The sequence below is a fragment of the Rhinopithecus bieti genome, unplaced genomic scaffold (genome assembly GCF_001698545.2).
Source record: "Rhinopithecus bieti isolate Rb0 unplaced genomic scaffold, ASM169854v2 scaffold_7648, whole genome shotgun sequence".
In the NCBI taxonomy this organism is placed as follows: Eukaryota; Metazoa; Chordata; class Mammalia; order Primates; family Cercopithecidae; genus Rhinopithecus; species Rhinopithecus bieti.
This window is the reverse complement of record NW_016805609.1, coordinates 1649541-1674773: the sequence shown is the minus strand read 5'-3', so window position 1 is coordinate 1674773 and position 25233 is coordinate 1649541. Positions and strand designations below refer to the sequence as shown.

At 44.6% G+C, this 25233-nt stretch overlaps 1 protein-coding gene across 1 annotated transcript; it reads left to right on the top strand.

Moving 5' to 3' along the window:
• Nucleotides 1–25223, top strand: KLF9 (KLF transcription factor 9). Its single transcript, XM_017873068.1, has 2 exons — nt 1–578; nt 24670–25223. Exons 1-2 carry the CDS (start codon nt 74–76, stop codon nt 24897–24899), a joined length of 735 nt encoding a protein of 244 aa, XP_017728557.1. The 5' UTR covers nt 1–73; the 3' UTR covers nt 24900–25223.
• The last annotated feature ends 10 nt before the right edge of the window (nt 25224–25233 follow it).

The window sequence follows — 25233 nt, the reverse complement described above, 5'->3', positions numbered from 1 at the left end:
GGGCAGGGCGAGCCGAACCTCCGCAGCCACCGCCAAGTTTGGCCGCGCCGCCTGGGCTGCCGTCGCCCGCACCATGTCCGCGGCCGCCTACATGGACTTCGTGGCTGCCCAGTGTCTGGTTTCCATTTCGAACCGCGCTGCGGTGCCGGAGCATGGGGGCGCTCCGGACGCCGAGCGGCTGCGACTACCTGAGCGCGAGGTGACCAAGGAGCACGGTGACCCGGGGGACACCTGGAAGGATTACTGCACGCTGGTCACCATCGCCAAGAGCTTGTTGGACCTGAACAAGTACCGACCCATCCAGACCCCCTCCGTGTGCAGCGACAGTCTGGAGAGTCCAGATGAGGATATGGGATCCGACAGCGACGTGACCACCGAATCTGGGTCGAGTCCTTCCCACAGCCCGGAGGAGAGACAGGATCCTGGCAGCGCGCCCAGCCCGCTCTCCCTCCTCCACCCTGGAGTGGCTGCGAAGGGGAAACACGCCTCCGAAAAGAGGCACAAGTGCCCCTACAGTGGCTGTGGGAAAGTCTATGGAAAATCCTCCCATCTCAAAGCCCATTACAGAGTGCATACAGGTTAGCGGCGTCGCCCTCTCGCCCGGAGCTCTGGGGTTAGTTAACCTTTGGCCAGGCAGTGTTCCTGGGCGTTCGGGACACTGCACTCGGCCGAAAGGGTGCAAACATGTTGGATAAGATGCGGTTTAACTCTTTAAATAATTTAAATGTGCATTGGCGGAAAGCTAACTCTCTCCTTAATTGTCCCCGGCCTTCGGGAGCCACCGAGAGCCTTAAACTGGCGGGCAGAGCGAGTGCGGTGCGTGGCTTCGCGGGGAGTGGTGTCCGCCCCTCCCCTGTCCCGCCCCGCCCCCGGGACTCCCGCACCCTGCGACGGTGGGGCCACCCCACCTGGGAAAGACGCTGGCAGCGGGGAAGTCAGATGGCGTATCTTTTATTTAATTCCCTTGTCGGGTTGCAGAGAAGTGGTTGAAACCGAGGGGGGACGCGGCGCACTTTACTTCGAGCCTTTTAGGGATGACTAAGGACTCATTTAACTGGATGCCTGCTACTTTTCTGGGCTTGCCAAGGTGGTTTTAAATTTGGCCAGGAGTCCCCCGAGAGGTTTAAAATAACCCTGCTTCAGGGAGCAGAGGAGTTTGATCAAGTAATGGTGGTTAACTTCACTCATTAGCCTTCCTAATGAGCCAGATTTCAGAGCTGAGTTTTTTTTTTTTTTTTTTTTGGCCATGTTACTTAGGTCGCACCCTCCACCCCTGAATCAGGCGGTTTGCAGGGAGGTGTGGTCCTTGCCGGAGGTCAACCTTGGTAATGAATGTTGGGCGGTTCTGGAGGCCTCAGGGAATAGTTCCTCCCAGGGAGGATGAGAGGAAGGGCCGGACAAGAATGTGGCCAGAAAGACATCTATCTGCCTTTTAAAATGGGCGTTGGAGACTTGCAGGGACCTGGGTCATCTAGTTCTCTTGGTTGTGTTTAACATGCACGGTGAAAGTTGGAAAGCATTCACATTTGGATATGCTGTCTGACCATCTTCCGAACGCTTCTTTTACAAACGCCATTCAGATGAGGTAGCGGGGCTTGGTCCTCTCAGATAAGCCTTTTGCTTCTGTCCTGTGACACCGTGTTTGAGAGGGTATTGTTGGAGTTAGTTGGAAAAGTGTTGTCATTTTTTGGTGTAATACTTCGATACTTTTAAGATGAGGTCTTGGGCCTGTGGTTTAAAAATGATACACGGAAAAAAAAGTGATACTTGATTGGGGTTTTTTGTTTTGTTTTGCTTTCCTTTTTAAAAGAAAGGTCACGTAACTGCTTCTCATTCCATTTCCTTTGGAAACTTCTTCTTGTGGAGGTGGCTGCTGGCACCGGAATCAGACTGAATTTCCTCCATGGTTAATGCAAAATTAGGTTCTGTTTCGGGTCATCATCTAGGTTGCCATAAAACAGCACGTTTTAAGGTTTGTGTCTGTAAGGTTGCTGAAAGGCATGTGCCGGTGTTGGGGATGTGACCTTTAGTGTGGCTCTGGGGGTGAAGTAGGGGTGTATTAACCGGAGGATGTTACTCACCAACAGCTGCTGGGCGGGCCTGGCTGTGTCAGCCATGTTCCCCGAGTTCAGTTGTTCCCATCGGCACCCACTGCCACCTTGAGCAAAGACATTTTCTCCTTCAGGGAGCTGCCCAGTCGTGCAGCCAGGGAGGCCTGCAGTGCCTCTGTGAGCTGCCAGAGTCTGTCCGACTCAGGAATAGGGTTTCCAGCGTTCTGGGCCATTCGGCTGAGTGATTTTTCTCAGGCATTTATAGAAATGGCTGCTTATGTGTGCGTGCATGCGTGCTGCTCCTTAATTCTCCATAAGGCAAGTCATTCGGCTCAGCTGTTTCAGGAGAACCTTTTTCCCAGTCAGGAGTGGAAAACGAAGTGAGATGTTCATTCAGCTTGAAGTGCTACAGTCCTTTGAACCTAGGGATATGGTGATTGCAGGTGTCTATGTTTTGGGGATCTCTAATCTTAGTGCACGGTTGAACAAAACCTCGGCCTGGGTTAATACTGTCAGAAGTGTATTCCTGCTAGAGGAGGTATGTGTTAAGGTTACTTTAAATAAGAGACTTGGAGGTCTCACGCATTTGGAAGTTTCAGATACAACTTGAATTTAAATTGACTTTAGGGTAGGGTAAGGAGCTTTCCTAATTTTCTTTCTGCTGGTGTTAAATTAAGAAGGTGGGCAGAGAGGGCATTTGGAATGTCTGCATTCTGTGAAGATTTTAAGAGCTGAACTCCCTGCCACACCCCCTTGTTCAGTGCTGCTAACGTTCCTGTAAGAAACCCTCCAGCTTGCTCACTTCCTTATAGAGACACATACAGCTGCCACTTCCATAGACCACTTCTACACCAGCTTTAGAAGTTGAATCATTCAAACAGATTTTCTTCTAATTCAGTGCTGCTACTTCTGTAGTGTGCTGGGAGGAAAGACACGGTTGAAGCTGACTGAGCTGGGTTCTGATTTGTCCTATTGTGTTCTCGTTTGAGACCATAAGCAAGTTACTTTAATTCAGAGTTTGCAAACTGGAGGCTTGCTGCTGAATTTGCTTTGCAGATTTGTTTGGCTTGGCCAACACAGGGTTTATAAAAATTTAATTAGTTACCAACATCTAAAAATCAGAGGATTATGGCATGAGTCCAGATTTCTGACTTGTCTGGAAAAATCAAAAGATCTGGCAAAACTGGGCCTGAATTCCAGCCTAGCAACAATTGACTTGAACTGATCATGATATGGGGGCAGTACTTCATATTTTAATAATTTACATGATGTCTTTTAAGCCTTTAAGTTTGCAACCTCTGCTTTGTTTAAGCCTCACTTTCTTAATCCACAAGATAGGGCTACTATCCGCAAGTCACAGGTTCTTGTGCAAAGATAACATCTATAAAGCACCTAGTAGGGTTCCACACACAGTAGCCCCTTGAGAAATGCTGGGTTCTATAGTTTGTGTATAATATACAGAACTTCACCTCAAAAATCAGGAAACACTGGATAAACTTGTTTGTTGTTGTTGTTGTTGTTGTTGTTGTTGTTGTTTTTGAGACGGAGTCTTGCTCTGTCGCCCAGGCTGGAGTGCAGCGGTGCCATCTCGGCTCACTGCAAGCTCCGCCTCCCGGGTTCACGCCATTCTCCTGCCTCAGCCTCCGGAGTAGCTGGGACTACAGGCGCCCGCCATCACGCCCGGCTAATTTTTATTTTTAATAGAGACGGGGTTTCACTGTGTTAGCCAGGATGGTCTCAATCTCCTGATCTTGTGATCCGCCCGCCTCCCAAAGTGCTGGGATTATGGGCGTGAGCCACCACGCCCGGCAGATAAACTTATTTTTAAGCAGTATGTTAATTTACATTTTCAAATAGTGTGTTCAGTTTGTTTTTCTTCAACCAGAGCAGATCTTTTCCAGTGACATACCTCTGAAGTTTAAGCAGTGGATCCATTGTTAATCTAAAGAAAAAAGATGCAACAAATATACTGTTTTCCTGTTTCCAGACTTTTGGACACTTTATGATGTATTTGTACTGTTTCAGATTAATTTTAGAACTATTGGAGTATTTTATATGAAAATATATCAAGCATATTATTTGAAAATGTAATTAACATGAAGTTTATCCTAAGTCTCCTGACTTTGCGCATACCCTTCACGTAGAGTATGGGCAGATTTTGGGGGGTGGGTGGTAAAGGCAGTGTTATCGTTTGGACAAGGAAACAACTACATTCTAATTCCAGCTCAGAAGTCATCAGAACAGGCTGATGTTGAATCATGCTGGGTTGATATCCGGATGATAGAAACCTTAGGCCTTGTTTCTATGCCAGGTGCCATTTTATTCTCTTTTTGGAGGGGCTTAAGTCAGCTATCGCCAAGTGTTGACAATGGGTTGAGTTTGATAACACTGGTTATAGGATTCTGAAGATGAGAAAACCCCAAATTCCAACATCACACCCGAGTTCTATGAAAAAATGTTTTTCAGTATATATATATTCAGTGTGTGTGTGTATATATATATATATATATATTCAGTGTGTGTGTGTGTGTATATATATATATAGTGCAAAAAGAGGCTCATAAAAAACCAGGAGAGATGGGAGCTACAAAAGCCCCGAGTGGCGGCTTGTGCTTCTCCTTAGCCTCTTCGAACACATTCTTGGGATCCTTGGCATACTTGGTGTGAGGGACCTGGACAGTCTCTGTAGTAGAAGTTGTCCTCCAATATGGAAAACAGATTTTTTTGGCCCCTCTAGGAATGTTCATCACTGGCCAACTCTAACTTAGGTGGGAATTTTGCTTAAAGGCATGAGGTTGCCCTGAGCTTCTTGTACTCTTCTCCCTTAATTACTGTAAAAGGCTTTGGAGTCAACTGTTTGGTCAAGGAGAGTCTGATGTCATCAGAGGTATGAGGAAAAACTCACCTTCATTGCCTGGGAGGTGGGGCCTTAGAGACAGGGCAAGGCTTTGCCCTAGACTAGAGAGCCTTAGCTTGCTTGGCTGTCCATTAAGTAGGCCCTGCCCAGCCCTTACTGCCATCTCTTCTCTTCGTTAGTGGAATGGAAGCCCTGTGCCTGGATCCTTAGGGACACATTATCTCTACCCCATTTTTCTTTCCAGAGGGCTCCCCAAAGTGATAGGGAATGGCATTTCATAACCCAACTTGCTTCATCCAACATAGATTTACAACTAGGCCTGAGGGGTGCTTGCACAGGTAATTGTTTCTCTACCCTTTTTCCATAATTGACCCCTCCATTACTGATTCTCCTGCCTCAGCCTCCAGAGTAACTGGGATTATGGGTGTGTGCCACCACACCCGACTAATTTTTTGCATTTTTAGTAGAGACAGGGTTTCACCATGTTGGCCAGGCTAGTCTCGAACTCCTGACTTCAAGTGATCTGCTCACCTCGGCCTCCCAAAGTTCTGGACTTACAGGCGTGAGCCACTGCGCCTGGCCTCCCCCATTACATTTTAATTCCACAGATACACTTGAGCTGTTTATGGACTATGCCCCTTTCTGAAAGCGACAAATCATAATAGCTAAGACTTTTTCACCTGTCACAGAACCAATTTTTGCCCCCTGGGAGATGGTGCTGCCCCACCCCACTCAGGAGTGATATCAAGTATCCTGTTAGGGAAGAATAACAAGCTATGCAGAAGGCTGCATACACATAGCTTCTAGCTATAGAAGATGGGTTTCTAAGGCTGCAAAGGTTTGCTATAGGGTTTGCTTCTGGGTTTTAGACAAGAGGCTAAAACTCCCTTGAATCAAGTGAAAGATGCCCAAACTATTCTTCAGCCTGAGCTTTCTGCAGAAATCTGACCCTGGGGCTGTAGGCTGTCAGGACCCTACAGTTCTTATTGCTAGTGGCAAGGTAGGAGCCACCAGTTGCCTTTCTTCCCTCATTTCCTGCGTGTCCTGTGTCATCCTCCATCTATCTGCCCTAGCAAAGACAAAGTCAGGGAGCCTCTGAGAATCTTCTGCTGGCAAGATTACTGTTTCACAATAGAAAACACAAGTGGGGTCAGATTACAAAGTACGCACACTCTTTCCCTTGATTTTCCTCTCACATCTTCTGTGGGTGGTAAGAAGAGAGAGGGCAAGGATATAAGTGGGTTCCTGCGTGAGAGAGGGAGATACCAGAGTAAATACAGTGCCGCTTGAATGGTGACACCCCATTACCTTCAGACACAAAGATGTAAGCTGAGGGAAATGAATTCTTGGATTCTGAACATGAGGGTCAGATTTACATTCCTGTCTCAATTGTTGACGCTTATCCCAAGGACTAGTCATTCTGCAACATCTGTGGGAAATTCCCAGATTGAACTTCCCAGGGAGAAACATCATATGACATATTGGGAAAATGGCTGACAATGGTTTTCCTTAATAAGTTCATTGAGAAGAAAAGTGGGCGGATGATTTCCCGGTCTTCACTCTTTCAGAAGCCCCTAAAACAATCTGTCATGCTCTAGTTGGAGCCTGCTTTCTACCCCATCAGTTTGATTTCTGAATGCCTTATGATCATTACCATTCTTCATTAAAAAAAAAAAAAAAAAAGCTTTGTCGCATTTGTTAGTCTTCACTTCCAAATCTTCCGTGTTCTTTTTTTTTCTTCTCTCTCTCTCTTTCCCCTTGGCTGTTCTCAGGCTTGGAGAAAAAGCTTGTAGCATGCCATTCCTTCCTCCACTGCTAGAATCCTCCCCCACATCCGACCCTCCCACCTTTTCCTAATGTTTCTCCAGCAAGCCCAGCGCCCACTGAAGAGCGTAAATTAGTGCCTAGTAATTGGTACAAAGGCACTTTCTGTTTCTATGCAACACACGCAGAAAGGAGGGGCAAAAGGAAGACGAAGAAAAAAACCCCACAGATGGTTAAAAAGGGAAAGAAGTGAGATCCTCTTTCAGTGGTCTTTGAGCAATCCTGGCTCTCTCTCTCCACCCCACTTTTTGTTGGAAGTTAGTCACAGGCCTAGGCTTAACTCAGAGCACTTGGTGGCAGCAGTTGTTAGTATCAAAAGAATAGAACTTGGAGGTTGGAAGTGACCTTGGGAGGTCATCACATCCATCATTTTGTCTGTAAGAAAGCACATCCCCACCCTCTCTCAGAGAGATGGGGATTATTCTCTTGAAACGTTTTGGGGGGACTTGGAGGGCTTCAAAGCACACTACCAGGGTTCAAAAGCCACCTCTCTACCTTGACTAGCATGGGAGTGGTCATACTGTGTAATCTCCCAGAGCCTCACCAGCTTATGAGGGTACTAGGTAGTTGGAAGCATTTGTCAGCAGAACGTGCTAAAGCCCCTAGCTTCAAGCTTGGCTCTGTGGGTGCCTAGGAATTTTTCCTTCCTTTTGAATTCTTTGCAGTACTTTCATTTGAATTCTTTTCCCCCCTTGCTCTCCTGGGACATTAACATTTTCTTTTCACCTTAAAGAGCTGCTTCATGGAGTTAACCAAGTGAAAGGGCAGAGGTGGAGTTAGGTAGGGTGGCCTATGCCCTTTTTATGGGAGCAGCACTCTCTGAAACAGTCCAAGGCAGAGCTGCTGAGAGGTTTCCTACCACTGCCTACCTGGAATCCTCCTGAAACTTTAATACCTTTTTGATGCATTAAGGCCACGAGTAAACATTTGTTTTATCCCAGCCTCAAGCAGTCCCCTCAGCAAATAATAGGACTAACATTATTATTCATAAGAATGTGATCCCCACTGAAGGAGTGAAATGCACCCTTGTTTTTTTTAAATACATGGTACCTTCCCAGGGCATTCACTGCCGTGTGTGTCCAAAGCCTTTTGGATGGTGTGCCCGAAGCCTTCTCTTTTAATCTCAGTTTCTAGTGTGGCATAATTGACTTTGGAATCCTGAGATGAGAAGTGAAGAATCTGGATCTGAAATCTAAAGGTTCTAGAGCTGAGAGAACCAGTTTGTTCATGATGTAAGCCAGAGCTGCTGCTACTGGGCCTTTGACTTTGTTTATTTTTTAATGAAACTGAGAATGATCACAAATTTGAACAGGAAAAAGGAATCTAGGAGAATTTGAACAGGAGAAAAACCAATCCTTACAGTTAAGGATTGAGTCTTTTAAAAGTGGGGACATTTATTTAAATAGATTAAAATAAGAGACGGGAGCTTAAGCCATACAAAATTAATGACAAGGATTTGAAATGCAGTCCGTGGTGTTACGTCTTCAATGAAGTTTGAACATTTTTCCAAGCTGAGCCTCCGTCGTTGTGGAAGGGAGTGTCTCCCAAAGGGCCTGACTTGAACCAAAGTGGGAACCAGTGGAATAGGCAAGGGACAAAAACACAAAAGTCTCTCTTTGGACATTTTAGAACTGGGAGCAAAGTTACAGATCATCTTGGCCCAAAGAAATAGAGGGAGAAGAAAAGGTTTCACCATCTCTCTCTTCCAGAGAGCTAGCTTTGATAAGACAGTCAGTTAGAAAGGAAGAGTAAGGCCTGACCCATTTCATATTGAACAGCCAAGACTGAGGAACTGGAATGTGAGGGGCCTTTACCTTCAGTACAGAGACAGTAGACAGAGTGGTCAGAGCACAGGCCTTCGGGTCCCTCAGACATGGGTTTTTGAATCCTGTCTCCACCATTCTATTTATGACAACTCAGGCTCCACTTACCTTCTCTGAGCCTCAGGTTTCTCATCTGTAAAATGGAGCTCAGTAATTACATATTTATGAAGTTGTTATGAGGCTTAATTCAGATGAGGTGTTTAAATCATTTAGCACACCATTATAATTAAAAATAAAGAATTTATATGCATGTCCAGGAAACCCTTGATTCCTAGAATTTTTGTTGAGAATTCCAGATTAGTCCAGCACTGCCTCATTCACTTAAATTATTTGTTATTATTATCATTATTATTATTGTTATTTTGAGACTCAGTCTCACTCTGTCACCGAGGCTGGAGTGCAGTGGCATGAAGGATCTTGGCTCTGCACTCTCTGCACTCTGCCCCCACTTCCCCCTGCCCCCAACTCAAGCAATCCTCCCACCTCAGCCTCCCAAGTAACTGGGACCACAGATGTACACCACCACGCCCGGCCTATTTTTGTATATTTTGTAGAGACTGGGTTTCACTATGTTGTCCAGGCTGGTCTCAAACTTCTGAGCTCAAGCCATTTGCCCACCTCAGCCTCCCAAAGTGTTAGGATTATAGGCATGAGGCACTGCACCTGACCATCTCGTTCACTTAAATTATTTATTGAGTGACTTACCTGCAAAAAGCTATGTAAAATGCTGGTACCAGGCACCTTGGATTTTGTGACTAATAGTGATAATAATGATAATATCTAACATTTATTATATGTCTGGTTCCAAGCTAAATGGTTTACATGCATTGTCACATTTAAACTCAACAGCAATCCTGTGAGGTAGAAAGGTGCTATTCTCATTTAATAGGAGGAGTCAGACTGGGCGTTAGTTAACCTAGTTCAAGGTTACACTGGAATTTTCCTAGTCTGTCTCTAGGTGGGTGGAGTTGGGCATGAATGCTTGCTGATCTGGACCCCTTGGGTTTCCGCCAGTGGGAAGAGACCCTGTGTTTTACGTGGTTCTCTTGGGTTTGGTCCCAGAGCCACCAGTCTTCAGCTGTCTACTCTTTTGTTGTTCTAACTCTGGCTTGTGGTTGGTTTTCACGAACCTCGGTTAGGAGTGTCAGCAGAAATCTTGGACTCTGACCACACCTACTCTGTATTTTCCATAGTTATCCAGAAGCTGCTTCCTTCCCGTTGAAAAATAACCTGGTTGTGGGCCCAAAGCTGTATTGGTCAGGACAACAGAATCCAAACAGGGACTGGCTTAATAAAAAAAAAATGAAACTTTATTGGTTCAGGTTACAAACACATCTAGGGGTAGCTCTCATTTCGGTGTCTGTGGATACAGGCACTCAGTGTCTGCCTCTCTATGGCTCAGTTTTGCTGCCTTTTGCTATGGCCTCATTCATGGGGTTGGCAGGGCTGTCTCCAAATAGTGGTGAGATGGCTGCCCACAGTTCCAGACTCATATCCTGCCACTTAAGCAAGCCCCAAGGAAAGACGGTTTTCCATTCCCAATGATTCCAGCAAAAGTTCCAGGCTTTAAGCTCTATGACTAGTTCAGATTGTGTGCCCCATCCCTGAAATGAATCACTATGGCATGACTGGCTCACATCCAATCTCTGGGTCTGGAGGTGTGGGGTCACCCTCCCTGGAATTACATGTACCCAGAGTGGTGAAGGAGTTGTTGCCAAAAGGAAATTTAATGTGTTATTTATTATTCAAAAGGGAACAAATGCCAGACAGGCAAAACCAACACCTATTCACTCCATCGTCCCATTTAGTTAGTTATTTATTTCTATTTGTATTTTTTTTTTTTTTTTTGGGACGGGGTCTCGCTCTGTCCCCAGGCTGGGGTGCAGTGGCGCGATCTCAGCTCATTGCAAGCTCCGCCTCCTGGGTTTACGCCATTCTCCTGCCTCAGCCTCCCGAGTAGCTGGGGCTACAGGCGCCCACCACCTCGCCCGGCTAGTTTTTTGTATTTTTTAGTAGAGACGGGGTTTCACCGTGTTAGCCAGGACTATTTGTATTTTTTTGAGACAAAGTCTCGCCCTGCTGCCCAGGCTGGAGTGCAGCAGCACGATCTCGGCTCGCTGCAACCTCCACCTCACGGGTTTAAGCCATTCTGGTGCCTCAGCCTCCCGAATAGCTGGGATTACAGCCACATACCACCATGCCAGGCTAATTTTTGTATTTTTAGTAGAGATGGGGTTTTACCAGGTTGGCCAGGCTTGTCTTGAACTCCTGACCTCAGGTGATGCACCCCCATCAGCTTCCCAAAGTGCTGGAATTACCCGTGTGAGCCACTATGCCCGGCTATCATCCCATTTAGAACTACCAACAGGATTTTCCAAAGAACAGAGTTTGACAAAATGACAGGCAAACAGTACGATAATTTTTTTTCTATATATTTTTCTTCCTTTTGATGGGAAAGAGCTCTGAACTATCTCTGGAGTTCAGCCTGAAAGACAGATAGGCCATAAGTGAAGGTACAGAAGGGTCTTGCAGAAGATAGATGGTTTTGACAGGTATTACATATGCTTAGGCAGACACCCACTGGCCCTCCTGAGTGGATGTTCTAGAAGCTGATACCAAAAGCCTCACATGGAACAAGTATAACAGCAGCAGGGTGAACTTCAAAGCCATTGACTTAGTTTTAATTCCAGTCTGTCCATTTTAATGTCCAGAGAAACAAATCATGTTTACAGAACACTTATTACCCTATGTGCTAATAGATAAAAGCCTAGTCTGTACAAAGATGAGCTGTTTATATGGCAGTTCCCATTGAGGTTCAGAAATGTATTCAGTGTGCACAGTGCCCAATAAAAACACTGTAATAAATCATAAGAGGCAAAAGTCGAGCTTAAAATAACTTAACAAAAACGCATAAAAGTGACTTAACTCCCTGTGCTACCATAATTCTACAGTAGTTTTGTACCATTACCATTTTAATGAAAATAAGCAGAATGACAACCAAGCAGTTGGCTTTCTCTCATATTGCAATCCATAGTCATGGCCAGCCCCAAAATGCTTGTTCAGTGAGCATTATCGCATTGAAGTGGGGATTCCCAGTGTGAAAAACACAGGCTATTTTCTCTAACCTGAGGCATCTCTTTTCTTTTCTTTTCTTTTTTTTTTTGTAATTGATTTTATTATTTTATTTTATTTTATTTATTTATTTTTTTTGAGATAGTCTCACTGTGTTGCCCAGGCTGGAGTGCTGTGGCATGATCTCGCTCACTGCAACCTCCGCCTCCCAGATTCAAGCTATTCTCCTGCCTCAGCCTCCTGAGTAGCTGGGACTACAGGCACGTGCCACTACACCCAGCTAATTTTTGTATTTTTAGTAGAGACGGGTTTTACCATGTTGGCCAGGCTGGTCTCGAATTCCTGGCCTCATGTGATCCACCCACCTTGCCCCCCCAAAGTGCTGGGATTACAGGCATGAGCCACTGCTAGCCAGCCTATTTTTTTTTCTTTTTTTTTTTTTTTTGACGGAGTCTCGCTCTGTTGCCCTGACTAGAGTGCAGTGGTGTAATCTCTGCTCACTGCAACCTCCGCCTCCCGGGTTCACATGATCCTCCTGCATCAGCCTCCCAAGTAGCTGGGATTACAGGTGCCAGCCACCACACCCAGCTAATTTTTGTATCTTTAGTAGAGACAGGGTTTCATCATGTTGGCCAGGCTGGTCTCGAACTTCTGACCTTAAGTGATTTGCCCGCCTCGGCCTTCCAAAGTGCTGGGATTACAGGTGTGAGCCACAGCACCCAGCTAATTTTTGTATTTATAGTAGAGACGGGGTTTCACCATGTTGGCCAGGCTGGATTTCTTGAGACAGGGTCTCGCTCTGTTGCCTAGGCTGGAGTACAGTGGCACAATCATAGCTCATTGCATCCTTAAGCTGCTTGGCTCAAGTGATCTCTCACCTAGGTCTCCTGAATAGCTGGGACCACAGGCGCGTACCACCATGCCCAGCTAATTAAAAAAAAATGTTTTTATTTTTCTTTTAGAGATGAGATTTTGCTATATTGCTCAGGCTGGTCTCGAACTCCTGGCCTCAAGTGATCCTCCTGCCCTAGTCTCCCAAACTGTTGGGATTACAGGCCTACACCCAGCCTAACCGAGGCATTTCTTCTTAAAGCCCTGCTTGCTCCTAAATTTCAAAACATGCCCAAAGGCATACATGCCTTTAAAACAACTTAACAAAAACCGCATAAAAGTGACTGATGCCTTTGGGCATGTTTTGAATGGAATACATGCCCAAAGAGGGGAGTATATTCCTTTTCTGAGATCTCTGGGAGGGTTGAGTGGGGGCTGTTTTGTGAAGGGTGGACAGCTCCGACCTGCAGTTCTTTGTGGTCTTTGGTGCCAAACACCAAGCCATGTGACTTAGTGGCTCACTTCGTCCCAGGAGTAGAAGGGTTAAAAGCTTGAAAAGCTGCTGGTGGCCCATGTGGCATGTCTGAGTAGGATTTATGGTCACTGCAGCCATACCGTGGTGTGGGGGTTACATACCATACAGTGTGCATACAGTGTGCAAAGGTTGAGCCCAGAGGGAAAAAGCTGGATGAAACACTTGTTAGAGTGGCATCACTTTTCACCATGAGTCCTTATGAATGCCACAGCTCAGCAGGTAGAGTAGATGTTGACTAATCAGGCATCAGTCTCTCCATTTCTGCTGCTGGGGGACAATCTTTTTCTTGGCAATTCAGGGTCTCAGTTACTTCCGTATTAAATTATATTCTCTTTTGGCTAAATGTTTGCAAAATCAGGTTCTCTCTCTCTGATTTGGGGTCCCTTGCCTTTCCTTCCTCTGAGAGTGATTTTGTTTGGTGGGCATGGGCCCATCTCTTGTTTCAGTCTCATGGGAGAGCCAGCCATGTTGCATGCTGTCCTTTGACCCTGTGATGATGTCCACTGAGATGTCCTTCATACACTTGCCTGTGTCCCCCTCCTCACAGGCTGACATCAGTGGGTCTAGGTGTTAGATCCTTGCACTGTGACCCAGTCCTCTTGTGGATTTCTCCAACAGCACAGTTTTGGGCTCAGGAACGCAGTCCTTTTCCCCACCCTGCACTTAGAAGGGTGCACGCACTGAGACCCCTCTCAGCTGTAGCTCCCCAACTCCTCAGGTGTCACGGCCAGTGCAGGGCTTCCAAGAGGGCCTTATTTGTATAAGGCACTTCCTCTAGGCATGCCTCAAAGGCTGTTTCTACAAGGAGAATAAAGACCTGGACACTTCTTAGAGACCTCTGTGTCTCTAATACAGTCCTACCAGCTCTTTCTCTTTTTCTTTTTCTGCCCCTCATGTCTTAGTTGGAAGATCTGGCAAATTGAGAGTTTTTTAAGCTCAAGGACTTTTTTTTTTTTTTAAACCAGAAAATAAACACCAACTTTATTAATATAATAGCAACAGAAAGAGTTTCCAGTTTCTCAAAAGGAAAATGACATGACACCAGCACAAGTGTTAAATGAGTTTTCTAAATGCTACTTTGAAAATTAAAGCTCAGTGGCAACTTATTTATTCTAAACTATGTCTGACCACCCCCCTCCCCCGAGGCAACGCATATGGAAGGAAGGGCCTGGAAGGCAGAGAATTCGAAAAAAAGGCACCGTGAAAGGTCAGTCTCTGTGCTTTTAGTTTGAGTCTGGGCTCTTCTTTCACATCTAATCTCATTTTGTGCATAAAACTGAAGGAGCAATTTGAAACCTGGTTTTAATCTGGTCACACACTATTGTGCAGGGCGTCCTTGGGCACGTCATCTGCCCTCTGAGTTGGCTTCATCTAAAACATGACAGATTTGAATTCCGTTGTGATAAAATCATCAAAATGCAAAGATTCCAAGAATCTGTTCTTGGGATAGCTTTGCCATTAAGCATTTATATATTGTTCAATATTTAATGCCTAGGTGGATATTTATTATCTATCTTTTCCACAATTAGCTGGACAGAGGCAGCAGAGTCTGGGATGGTGGGAATTACCTAGTCTGGGCCAGGATCTGGTCTTTGAAGGGCTAGCTGTGTGGTTGTGGGGAGGTTGCATCATCTCTCTGGGCCTTTGGAGGATCACTAAGATTTTATCCACCTCTAAATTCTGTGACTCTGACTTATATGGTCTTTTATCACACTACACCACAAGGCAGATCTTCATTGTGTTAAAAATGTATGTTTAGGGTCCGCATTTTGCCTCTGCACTATTTTTAGTTTTCAGGCAGGGCCGTATAACTGAGACTTCAAGACCGCTCTTGGCCGGGTGCAGTGGCTCATGCCTGTAATCCCAGCACTTTGGAAGGCCGAGGCAGGAGGATTACTTGAGCCCAGGAGTTTGAGACCAGCCTGGACTACATAGTGAGACCCCTGTCTATACAAAAAATAAGCAAAATTAGCTGGGTGTGGTGGCATGCACCTGTGGTACAGCTACTTGGGAGGCCGAGGTGGGAGGATCACTGGAGCCTAGGAGTTTGAGGCTGCAGTGAGCTGAGATCATGTCACTGGGTGACAGAGCAAGACCTTGCCTCATAGGAAAAAAAAAATGTATAGCTTTCACTGAATCAATAACCTAAAGAGTCAAGAATCTCTTGTCAGCCGGGCACCATGGCTCATGCTTGTAATCTCAGCACTTTGGGAGGCCAAGGCAGGAGGATCACCTGAGGTCAGGAGTTCAAGACCAGCCTGGCCAGCATGGTGAAACCCTGTCTCTACTAAAATACAAAATTAGCTGGGCATGGTGGCAGGTGCCTGTAATCCCAGCTACTTGGGAGGCTGAGACACAAGAATTGCTTGAACCCGGGAGGCGGAGGTTGCAGTGAGCCAAGATTGCGCCACTGCATTCCAGCCTGGGTGACAGAGCAAGACTCCATCTCAAAAAAAAAAAAAAAAAATTCTGTTGTCTGCTGTCTTTTGTTTGCGGTCTGCTGGGACCACATGTGCTATCTCACAGATAGCTGAGGCTGGGAACGTGTGAATGATATTTGGATAGGCTTGCTTCTTAGACTCCAGCATGCTTAAATGAGGAAGTGCGGTGTACAGATGTCACAGACACACCCACTTACCATTTCAGAACCTAAAGCATAGGACAAGTTGCTTTCTACAGATAAACACAGAGATCCAGAAGTAAAATCTCACACCTAAGCCCTACACTGTCTCTGTTGTATCAACAAATAAAATATAAACAGAAGCCAAATCACAAAAAGGATTCAGTGAGAGGTCAGAAGCAAATGGTAGTAATATGATGGGATGGCATTCAGGCAGGATTATTCTTACAAAGCCTATCTAACATTTTTATTCATTCAAAACATCTATATGCAAAGCAATATTTCTGCTAAACAGGAGACTTTTGAATGAATGATTTTTGAGTTCAGTGTTCATTGAAATGATGTATGCAGAAAAGTGTGGACTCGTCTGTCCCCAGGAACGGCCTGCACACCTCTTCTGTAATGTGTATTGGTGGTTCTGCACATGAGGGTAATGGGGAATGGGGAAAAAGCAACTGTTCATGTTCCATACCTGCATGTCGACATTGCTTTTTGGTGGGGAGGGAAGCCAGATGGTGATGGACAATGGGGTGCTTGAGGCCTAGGGTCAGGGCAGGTCTATGTGGATGCATGCCCCACCAGCCTGGCCCATGAAAAAAACGCTTTCTTAGACTCAAATCTTTGCACTTCTTCACGATCTGACTCCTCATCTGCTTTCTAACAAGGATGCTCCTTTGTTGGGCAACCCTACTGTTGCTGTTTGTGCATTTCCACCTCTGAAGGAAGGTTCCTGTCCGTTCTTATAAGAGGGCCATGTCCCTTTCACATATGGAAAAAGTAGGAGAGGTGGAAATAGAGGAGTGAGAAAACAGATATAGTATATTCAGGAAGTTTCTGACTTTCTCCTTTTTTTTTTTTTTGAGTCTGAGTCTCACTCTGTCACCCACGCTAGAGTGCAATGGCACGATCTCAGCTCACTGCAACCTCCACCTCCTGGGTTCAAGCGATTTTCCTGCTTCAGCCTCCCGAGTAGCTGGGATTACAGGCGTGTGCCACCTCGCCTGGCTAATTTTTGTATTTTTGGTAGAGACGGGGTTTCGCCATGTTGGCCAGGATGGTCTCAACCTCCTCACCTCAAGTGATCCACCTGCCTTGGCCTCCCAAAGTGCTGGATTACAGGCATGAGCCATCACACTGGGCCAGGAAGTTTCTGACTTTCTGACAATAAATTTGAGAAGAAGACAAAATGACTTTTCTCCTCTCTTTGGTCATGGATCAATTACTGAAGTGTCCAGTAATTTCTCAGTAGAAAATAAATCACCCCCTGCCCTCCACTTCCATGCCCATGGAATATTTCTTTAAAAATTTTTAAGAGATGAGGTCTCACTATGTTGCCTATGCTGGTCTTGAACTCTGGGCCTCAAGCAGTCCTCCCTCCTCAGCCTTCCAAAGTGCTGGGATTACAGGTATAAACCACCATGCCTGGCCTGGAATATATTCTTGATCAAGCCGTTTGTGGAACGGTTTAAACTCAGATGTACCACTGTTTTCAGTAAGACTTTTAAAAAATATTAAAATAATTTTTTCCTACCTTTTCTCATAAGAGAAATTTATACTCACTGTTTAAAAAATCAGAAAACATAGGGAAAAATTACAAAAGGAAGTATAAGTTATTCTTTATCCCCTCACTGGAGATAGATAGTAACTGTTCAAATTTTGTATATATTCTTTTTACTTAAAAAAAATTTTTTTAAATTTTAAGTTATAGTAGAGATGGGGTCTTACAGCGTTGCCCAAGCTGGTCTTGAACTCCTGACCTCAAATAGTCCTGCCTCAGCCTCCCAAAGTGTTAGGATTACAGGCGTGAACCACCTCACTCAGCCCACATTTTGGGGGCAACAGGATTTTTTCTCTCCATATATATTCACACACTTATGCAGCTGATCATTCATCATTCTTCTCAGTTAGTAGTGTATGGCTAACATCTTCCCATTTCATTATATAACAGTCTGGTACCTTTTTCACAGGTACATATTAGTCCCCTGTAAGGACATACTGTATGTATTAAACCAGCCCTTTATTGTTGAGCATTTAAGTTGTTACTACCTTTTAGCTCTCATGAGCAATGCTGGTATCCCTTTTCGTGTCTCTATCTAATTATCATCAAATTAATTGCCAAAAATAATCTGCAGGAGAATATTGCCAAATGGCCCTGGATTGATTATAAATCCCACCAGTGTGGTAGAGGGCCTGTTTCCTCATGCCTCCACCAATGGTTGGTATAAACAGATTTTTTAACGTTTTCACTGACCTCACAGATATCTTGCTGGTGTCTTCATTGGCATGTTTTGATTAATTGTGAGATTGAATATATTTTCGTATTTATTTCTTGGTCATTAGTATTTTATTTATTTATTTGTTCGTTTGTTTGTTTATTTATTTATTTATTTTAGAGGCAAGGTCTGGCTCTGTCACCGAGACTGGAGTGCAGTGACACGATCTCAGCTCACTGCAACCTCTGTCTCACAGAGATCAAGTGATCCTCCCACCTCAGCCTCCTGAGTAGCTGGGACTATAGGTGTGCACCACAAAGCCTGGATAATATTTGCATTTTTAGTAGAGATGAGGTTTGGCCATGTTACCCAGGCTGGTCTCAAACTCCTGGGCTCAAGCAGTCTGCCCGCCTCGACCTCCCAAAGTGCTGAGATTACAGGCATGTGCCACCATGCCCGGCCAGTATTTCTTATTTTATAAATTATTTATTTGCATCCTTGCCCACTTTTATTAAGTTGGGCTATTCTTTTTGATTTGCAAGTCTTTTCTGTGTTACAGATTTTAACCTTTTGTCATATGCTACAATTTCTTTTATTCATTTATTATTTTGATTCTTAAATTTTCTACCTATATATATTTTAACATTTTACGTATTCAGAACTATCCTTCAAGTAGGATTTTGCTTTTGGTTTCATGTTTAGAAAGTCTCTCTTCATTCTAGGATTCTAAAAATATTCACCTCTATTTTATCGTTATGGCTTTATTTTTTACATTTACATTTATAACCCATTTGGAAATCATTTGAGTGAAAAGTATGAGGTAGGGATTAAGATTTATTTTTTTTCTTTTACCTGATGTCTAAGCCACTTACTGAATTAAACATTTTTTGTTTCACTGATTTGAAATACCCCATTTACCATGTACAGAATCGCTATAGATTCTTAGGGTTATTTTCAGACCCTACTCTGTTCCACTGATTTGTCTTTTTCTGTGCTGCTATCTCACTATCTTAATTATTACAGCTTTAATAATACATTTTAATAACTACTGTTGCAAGTGCTCAGTTATTATTTGTTCTTCTGCAGAATTTTCTTGGCAAGTTGGGCATGTTTATTCCTCCAAATGAACTTCAGAAATAATTTTGTCAAGTTCTAGAAAAAGAAATTCTTATGGTGTGTGTTAATTTCATAGATGAATTTGTACAGAATTGCCATATTCACACCATTGAGCCTTACCATTCAGAGGCACGGGGAGCATTTCATTTGTTCATTTTCTTTTACATCAAGGCTTTTGCATTTCTTCACCAAGGTCTTGAACTTTTATTGTTAGGCTTATTCTGACTGGTTACGGCTAGCATATAAGAAAACCAGTGCTCTTTTGTGTAGTTACACCTGTGAATGCACTTTTAATTTAGATTAGATTTTTCAGTTATCTTGAATTTTTTTCAAAGAGAAAGTTATGTCAACTGCAAATAATTCTTATTTTATAAGCCCGCTTCTTCTCAATTTACTTCTTATTTTATCTAATTGCACTCATTAGTATTTCCTGGAAAATGTTAAATTATAGCAATGGGAGTGGGTGTCCATTTATGCTTTGGGCTAGACTTTAGTAGTAATACTACCTTTATTTTACTGTTGACCTTGCCGAGGAAAGGTTCCAGAGCTGATCTTTTATCCTGCTGAGGAATTATTTTATTTTCCTGAAAGCTTTTATTAGGGATGGTTGTTCAATTTTATCACATACTATTTTGTACATGATAAGAGTGTGTATATGATACTGTGTGTGTGTGTGTGTGTATGAGCTATTAAATGGAATATCAGTACGATTTAATGATATCAAATTATCCTTTTGAAAATTACATTTCTTTTGTAGAGTTGGGGTCTTACTGTGTTGTCCAGGTTGGTCTTGATCTCCTGGGCTCAAGCAGTCCTCCCATCTCATCCTTCCAAAGTGCTGGGATAGCCACACAGCCAGCCCAAATGATTCTTTTATCTATGGAATCCCAGTGCTGTTTTTGCAGTCAGAAACCACTCTTTTTTTTGAGACAGGGTCTCACTCTGACCCAGGCTGGAGTGCAGTGGCACAATCACAGCTCACTGCAGCCTCAACATTTGGGCTCCAGTGATCTTCCCGCCTCAGCCTCCCAAGTAGCTGGGACCACGGGCAAGCACCACTACGCCTGGCTAATTTTTTGTATTTTTGGTAGAGATGGGGTTTCTCCACATTGCCCAGGCTGGTCTTGAACTTCTGTGTTCAAGTGCTCCATCTTGAGCAGCTGAGCGTTATTTTTCTTCCAAAAGAAGACTTGATTTTGTACATCTGCAGGAAACCTTAATGCTTAATTGGCACTTTTTGAGTTCTCTTCTGAAAAGGAGGCCTAAATCCCTTAGATTTGTCTTTTGCCAGATTGGTTTACTTTTGCTAGATGCAATGGAAGCTTTCGATTTTGTATTTTTGACCTTCCTGCCTCCATTCAAGTTAGACCCATCCCTATACTTGGGTGGGGCAGGGAAGATGAGAAGAACCAGGTAGGAAAGAGACGACATTCAGATGGTAGGCCTCCCTGACCCCAGGCAGGACTTCAGTGGCAGCCTGGACAGCTCAGGGAGCCTGGGGAGGGTTGCCTGTGTCCAGTGAGCAAGCCTGGCACTTGCCAAGGGCCCGGCCTCTGTCTTCTCTATGGAGATCTCACCTCCATTCATTTCAGGACTGTCCACAAAAAAATAGGCTTCATTTGGCCTCATCAACTAATCAGCAGTTGAGGAGGCTCCCTCTCAAAAGCAGCAAGTGTCCTTTTGTGCTAAGTAGGCAAGCACAAAGCCAGGGGCCCCAGTCTGCTGCTCTCGCACCCTCCGTAGGCCCAGGAGAATTCTGGAGGCCTGCTCTGTCTCTGCAAAGAAAGCCTTTTACGCATTGTGCGCAGTGTTCAGTAGCTTTTTTGATCACATTTATTTTATACCCTGAACTGAGTCAGTCAGCGAGAGGTGCTTAGCTTGTTACTGAAAGGGGCGGGGAGTGGTGTATAAATAATGAGAACTCAGAGAAACTTGTGCTGTTAACAGCTGTGCTCCAGTAAAGCGGAGTTTATTGTGTCACTGCCTCTGGGTGTGTTTTCCTGTGAAGGTCAGAAATAATGCAGTGGTACAAGTCTGTTGGGTACCTTTTTCCCTTTTCCCAGGAGGATGGTAACTCTCTCATTAATATTAAAGACAGGTAGGTCTAAAGATTCTCTAATTGATAATTGCATTGCTGTGTGGTTTGTTCGGCATGAAGGCTGACCATTCTCCTTTAGAGCTTAGCACTGAGCCTCAAAGAGAGGGCCTGACTTGGTTTCCCCCCGGCTGCCAGCTGAAGGTTGAGTCGCCGTCTCTCTAGGCCAGTCCTCTCCTCCTCTGCAGATCATCTCTGGTCCCATTCAGCCTTAATTCTGTTCTTGTCTACCTGTGACTTCCCCATTCCATGCTTTCTTAAGTGCAAAACATCTATCATTTTCTAAATAATGCCTTATTATATGACTGTCATTAACTTATATGCCGGGATGTTAGATTAAACATCACGGCCTATTAGATCCAAACTCTCCACTGTGTTAAAAAGGTGGGAGATTTTTCAAAGGGCTGCCAATTGTAGGTCCCTAAGCAGAATCCAGCCTGCATACACACCACTGGGTGGCACCATAATTTATAATGTTGAACTTGAATGCCTCTAAGTAGGGGAAGCACCCTTCAGCCCACCATGGAATCCATTACAATCCATGATTGAATGCACCTGCTCCCACCCTGCCCCTGATCTTTTTTTTAATGTGTCTGGCTCCTGAAGACATTTGCATTTACAAATTCTGGTGTACGCCAGTTAGAAGTTCAAGTCCTCTGTTATTTATTTATTTATTTGAGACAGGGTCTCACTCTGTTGCCTAGACTGGAGTGCAGTGGCGTGATCTTGGTTCACCACAACCTCTGCCCCTCGGGTTCAAGCGATTCTCATGCCTCATCCCCAGTAGCTGGGATTACAGGTGTGCAACACCACGCCCGGCTTCAAGTCTTTTGATTGAGATCAGGAATCAACTAACTTTTGACAAAAGGGCCCGATAGTCAAATTTTCAGTTTTGCAGGTTGTACAGTCTCTGTGGGCAACTGCTCAACACTGCTGTTTTGAAAATGCAGCTGTAGATAATACTTAAACCAATGAGCATGGCTGTTTCCAATAAAACTATATGCAGACAAGGAAATTTTAATTTCATATAATTTTCTCCTGTCATGAAATATTCCTTTAATTTTTTTCAACCACTTGGTAAAAACCGAATATAAGAATCGTATACATTTTCTTAGCTCATGGCAGGCCAGTTTTGGCCAGTGGGATGTGGATTGCTAGCCCCTGATTTAGATCACTGACCAAAAAGTTTTTAAAGGTTTTCCAAAGGATGCCAGATAAATCAAAATGATCCCGGGCCTTTTATACTAGCAACTCACTTCCAAGCAGATCTTTTTTAAATGCGTCAAAAACGGTAAACTTGAATTATACAAGTTACATGAGCCTAACGAAGGCTTCTATTGGCTCTAGATTTTCTTGGGGCTCTGTGGGTGTGGTGCCCTCTGTGAAACACTTCAGGGATAAGGATGCTCGGTCAATGACAGCACTTGGATTAGAAGCAATGAGAACCATCACAAAATGATAGCTCCAAGGGGCAGTCAAGAGAGTATCACTGTCAGCTAGATCGAAAGTGAATTCAGTGGGAACAGACCCTGATTACACTTGAAATATATGTAAGTCACAAGCATAGAAATTTAATAGTTCTCCTGTTCTGATGGCTTCATGCCAGTTTTCCACGATCACTTCTATAAAGCCATCTTCCGAACACAGCGAGAGTATCTTATTTCTTTTCCAATCCTAGCCCACAGCTGAATGGTCTTCTGTTCCATTTTCCCGGTGGTGGACACAGATCCCCTCAACTAAATGAACCCCCTCCTCTCATGACTCACTTGAAAGAAATGAGTGCCGTGCCAGTGAGGAGGCTAAGCCACATTAGTGCTCCTCCAAGAAAACCACTTCTAATGAGTTTTTGTCTTAACAAGCATTGAGAAAACACTGAGCTCTTCCTTTCATTGTCCTCCTCCCCACCACATCAGAAAGGAGTGGAGGAAGGGCTCCAAAAAGGACCGAGCAGAGAGGGTGTTTTGTTTTGTTTTGGTTTGGTTTGGCTCTTTGCAACTTACCATTCTATGAATTCTGACCCCTTGTTATATTTTTATAGAACATGTTTAGAAAAACATTTCCCCCATAGCTGCTTCACTGGGGTTAAAGAGGACTTTACTGCAGTCTTAATTCTGGAATGGCTCAGGTTTCTCCAGTAACCAGTAATATCTGAGCAGATTTCAATGTGAGTGACCAGGAGGGGAGAGAGAGAGAGAGAGAGAGAGAGAGAGAGAGAGAGAGAGTGTGTGTGTGTGTGTGTGTGTGTAAAGTTTGAGCATTTACCAAATGCTTGGCACCATGAGTAGGACAAAAGTCATCATACATGACATTGTTTTTGCCTCAAGAAGCCCAGCCTTGTTGGGTTGTAACAATCTGTATTTTGACTTTTGCTCAAAGGTCTGGTGAAGTGGGTTAAAATGCTGTTTCTCTAATAGAAGTTGCAGAAGTGTAGTTTTCAACTTCATGTCTTTGTTGAGTTTTTCAGGGGAGACTTTTTTTTTCCTTTTTGCAGCCCCATCCCCGAGCATCAAAATGCATTAATAACCCTAGCTCTTATCTACCTTGAGTAGGACCCAGCATTCATTGGTTTGCTATTGCCTTTTGCTGCCGTAGCTTTTCAACTCAGAGTTCCATAAGGGTTTATATGTAGATCTGCACATAGAGAATCAACTGCTGCAGATTCATTTTACCCGCATTGGGTTTCCTCGAAAAGTACTTTGTACAGGGTGTTGTTATGACTATCGTTCTGCTTAGAAGACAGCAGAGAGCCTTCATCATGAATAGATTATTGCAAAGGTGATAGATTTGGTTGGTTTTGTTTTGTTTTATCATATTTCTGCATCTCATCAGCACAGGTTAAGAGAAGCTGGGGAAAATAGAATGAATAATTTTGGATGACTCAAATGCACCACGCTGGACAGCTCCCAGCCTCTGCAGTTTCTCTATGGGTTCCAGGAAGGCTGGGACAGGAGTGAGAAAATATTCACTCCTCACACCTAGCCAAGGAGTATCTGGAGAGTTCTGTGGAAACCAGGAGCCTGTGTGTCCTCTGTCTATGCAGCAGCTGTTGTCGGCTGTGCTTGGAAAGGTGTGAAGAGTAGGCAGAGGCAGGCTTTTGGGAGCCGGGCGATGGCAGTCACTTACAAGGGGAACAAGTGAGGTTCTTATCTTCAACAGCTCATCTGCTTGTCTGCCTGTGTGTGTCCTCCCCAAATGTGGACACAGACCCTCCCCTGCCTTCACCTTGTGGGGTGGGGCGCAGTAGGAGGTTCTGGATGCTGGCCTGATCACATCTGGCAGGCAGGGCTTAGCTGCATTTTCAGTGGGACACAGACGTTAGCATGAATCCAAGGAAAGCAATCGGAAAGAGGGATGTGGAAGCTGTCAAGTCCCCAGGACCCCCAGGAGTCAGGACAGCCCTCATGACCTTGTTGAACATCAGTTGCCTCTTTAAAGGCGTTAACTTCAAATGCAGTCATTTTCTGGGGTGCTGGGGGTTAAGGCTTCAACATAGGGATTTTGGGGAGGGGGACACATGACAATCATCTCCAAGGGATTTATCCTTTGAGTCGTGGGGACTATTGACCATGACTGCCCTTTGGAATTTTTTTCATGTTCTTTAAACTGTATCCTGTCTGATTCCTTTCTCTTAGGTGAAAGGCCCTTTCCCTGCACGTGGCCAGACTGCCTTAAAAAGTTCTCCCGCTCAGACGAGCTGACGCGCCACTACCGGACCCACACTGGGGAAAAGCAGTTCCGCTGTCCGCTGTGTGAGAAGCGCTTCATGAGGAGTGACCACCTCACAAAGCACGCCCGGCGGCACACCGAGTTCCACCCCAGCATGATCAAGCGATCGAAAAAGGCGCTGGCCAGCGCTTTGTGAGGTGCTGCCCGTGGAAGCCAGGGAAGGATGGACCCCGAAAGGATAAAAGTACTCCCAGGAAGCAGACGCGTGAAAACTGAGCCCCGGAAGAGGCACACCGACGGCACAGGAAGTCACTGCTCTTTGATCAATATTCTGATTTTCCTCTCCCTGCATTGTTTTTAAAAAGCACATTGTAGCCTAAGATCAAAGTCAACAACACTTGGTCCCCTTGAAGAGGCAACTCTCTGAACCCGTCTCTGACTGTTGGAGGGAAGGCAAATGCTTTTGGGTTTTTTGGTTTTGTTTTGTTTTTTTCTCCTTTTTATTTTTTTGGGGGGAGGGTAGGGGGCGG

Bases quoted from the DNA above. Each gene is read 5' to 3' on its own strand.
- KLF9 (XM_017873068.1), top strand. From the start codon at position 74: ATGTCCGCGGCCGCCTACATGGACTTCGTGGCTGCCCAGTGTCTGGTT. The intron at 579-24,669 runs GTTAGCGGCGTC...CCTTTCTCTTAG, and splicing joins CCATTACAGAGTGCATACAG to GTGAAAGGCCCTTTCCCTGC.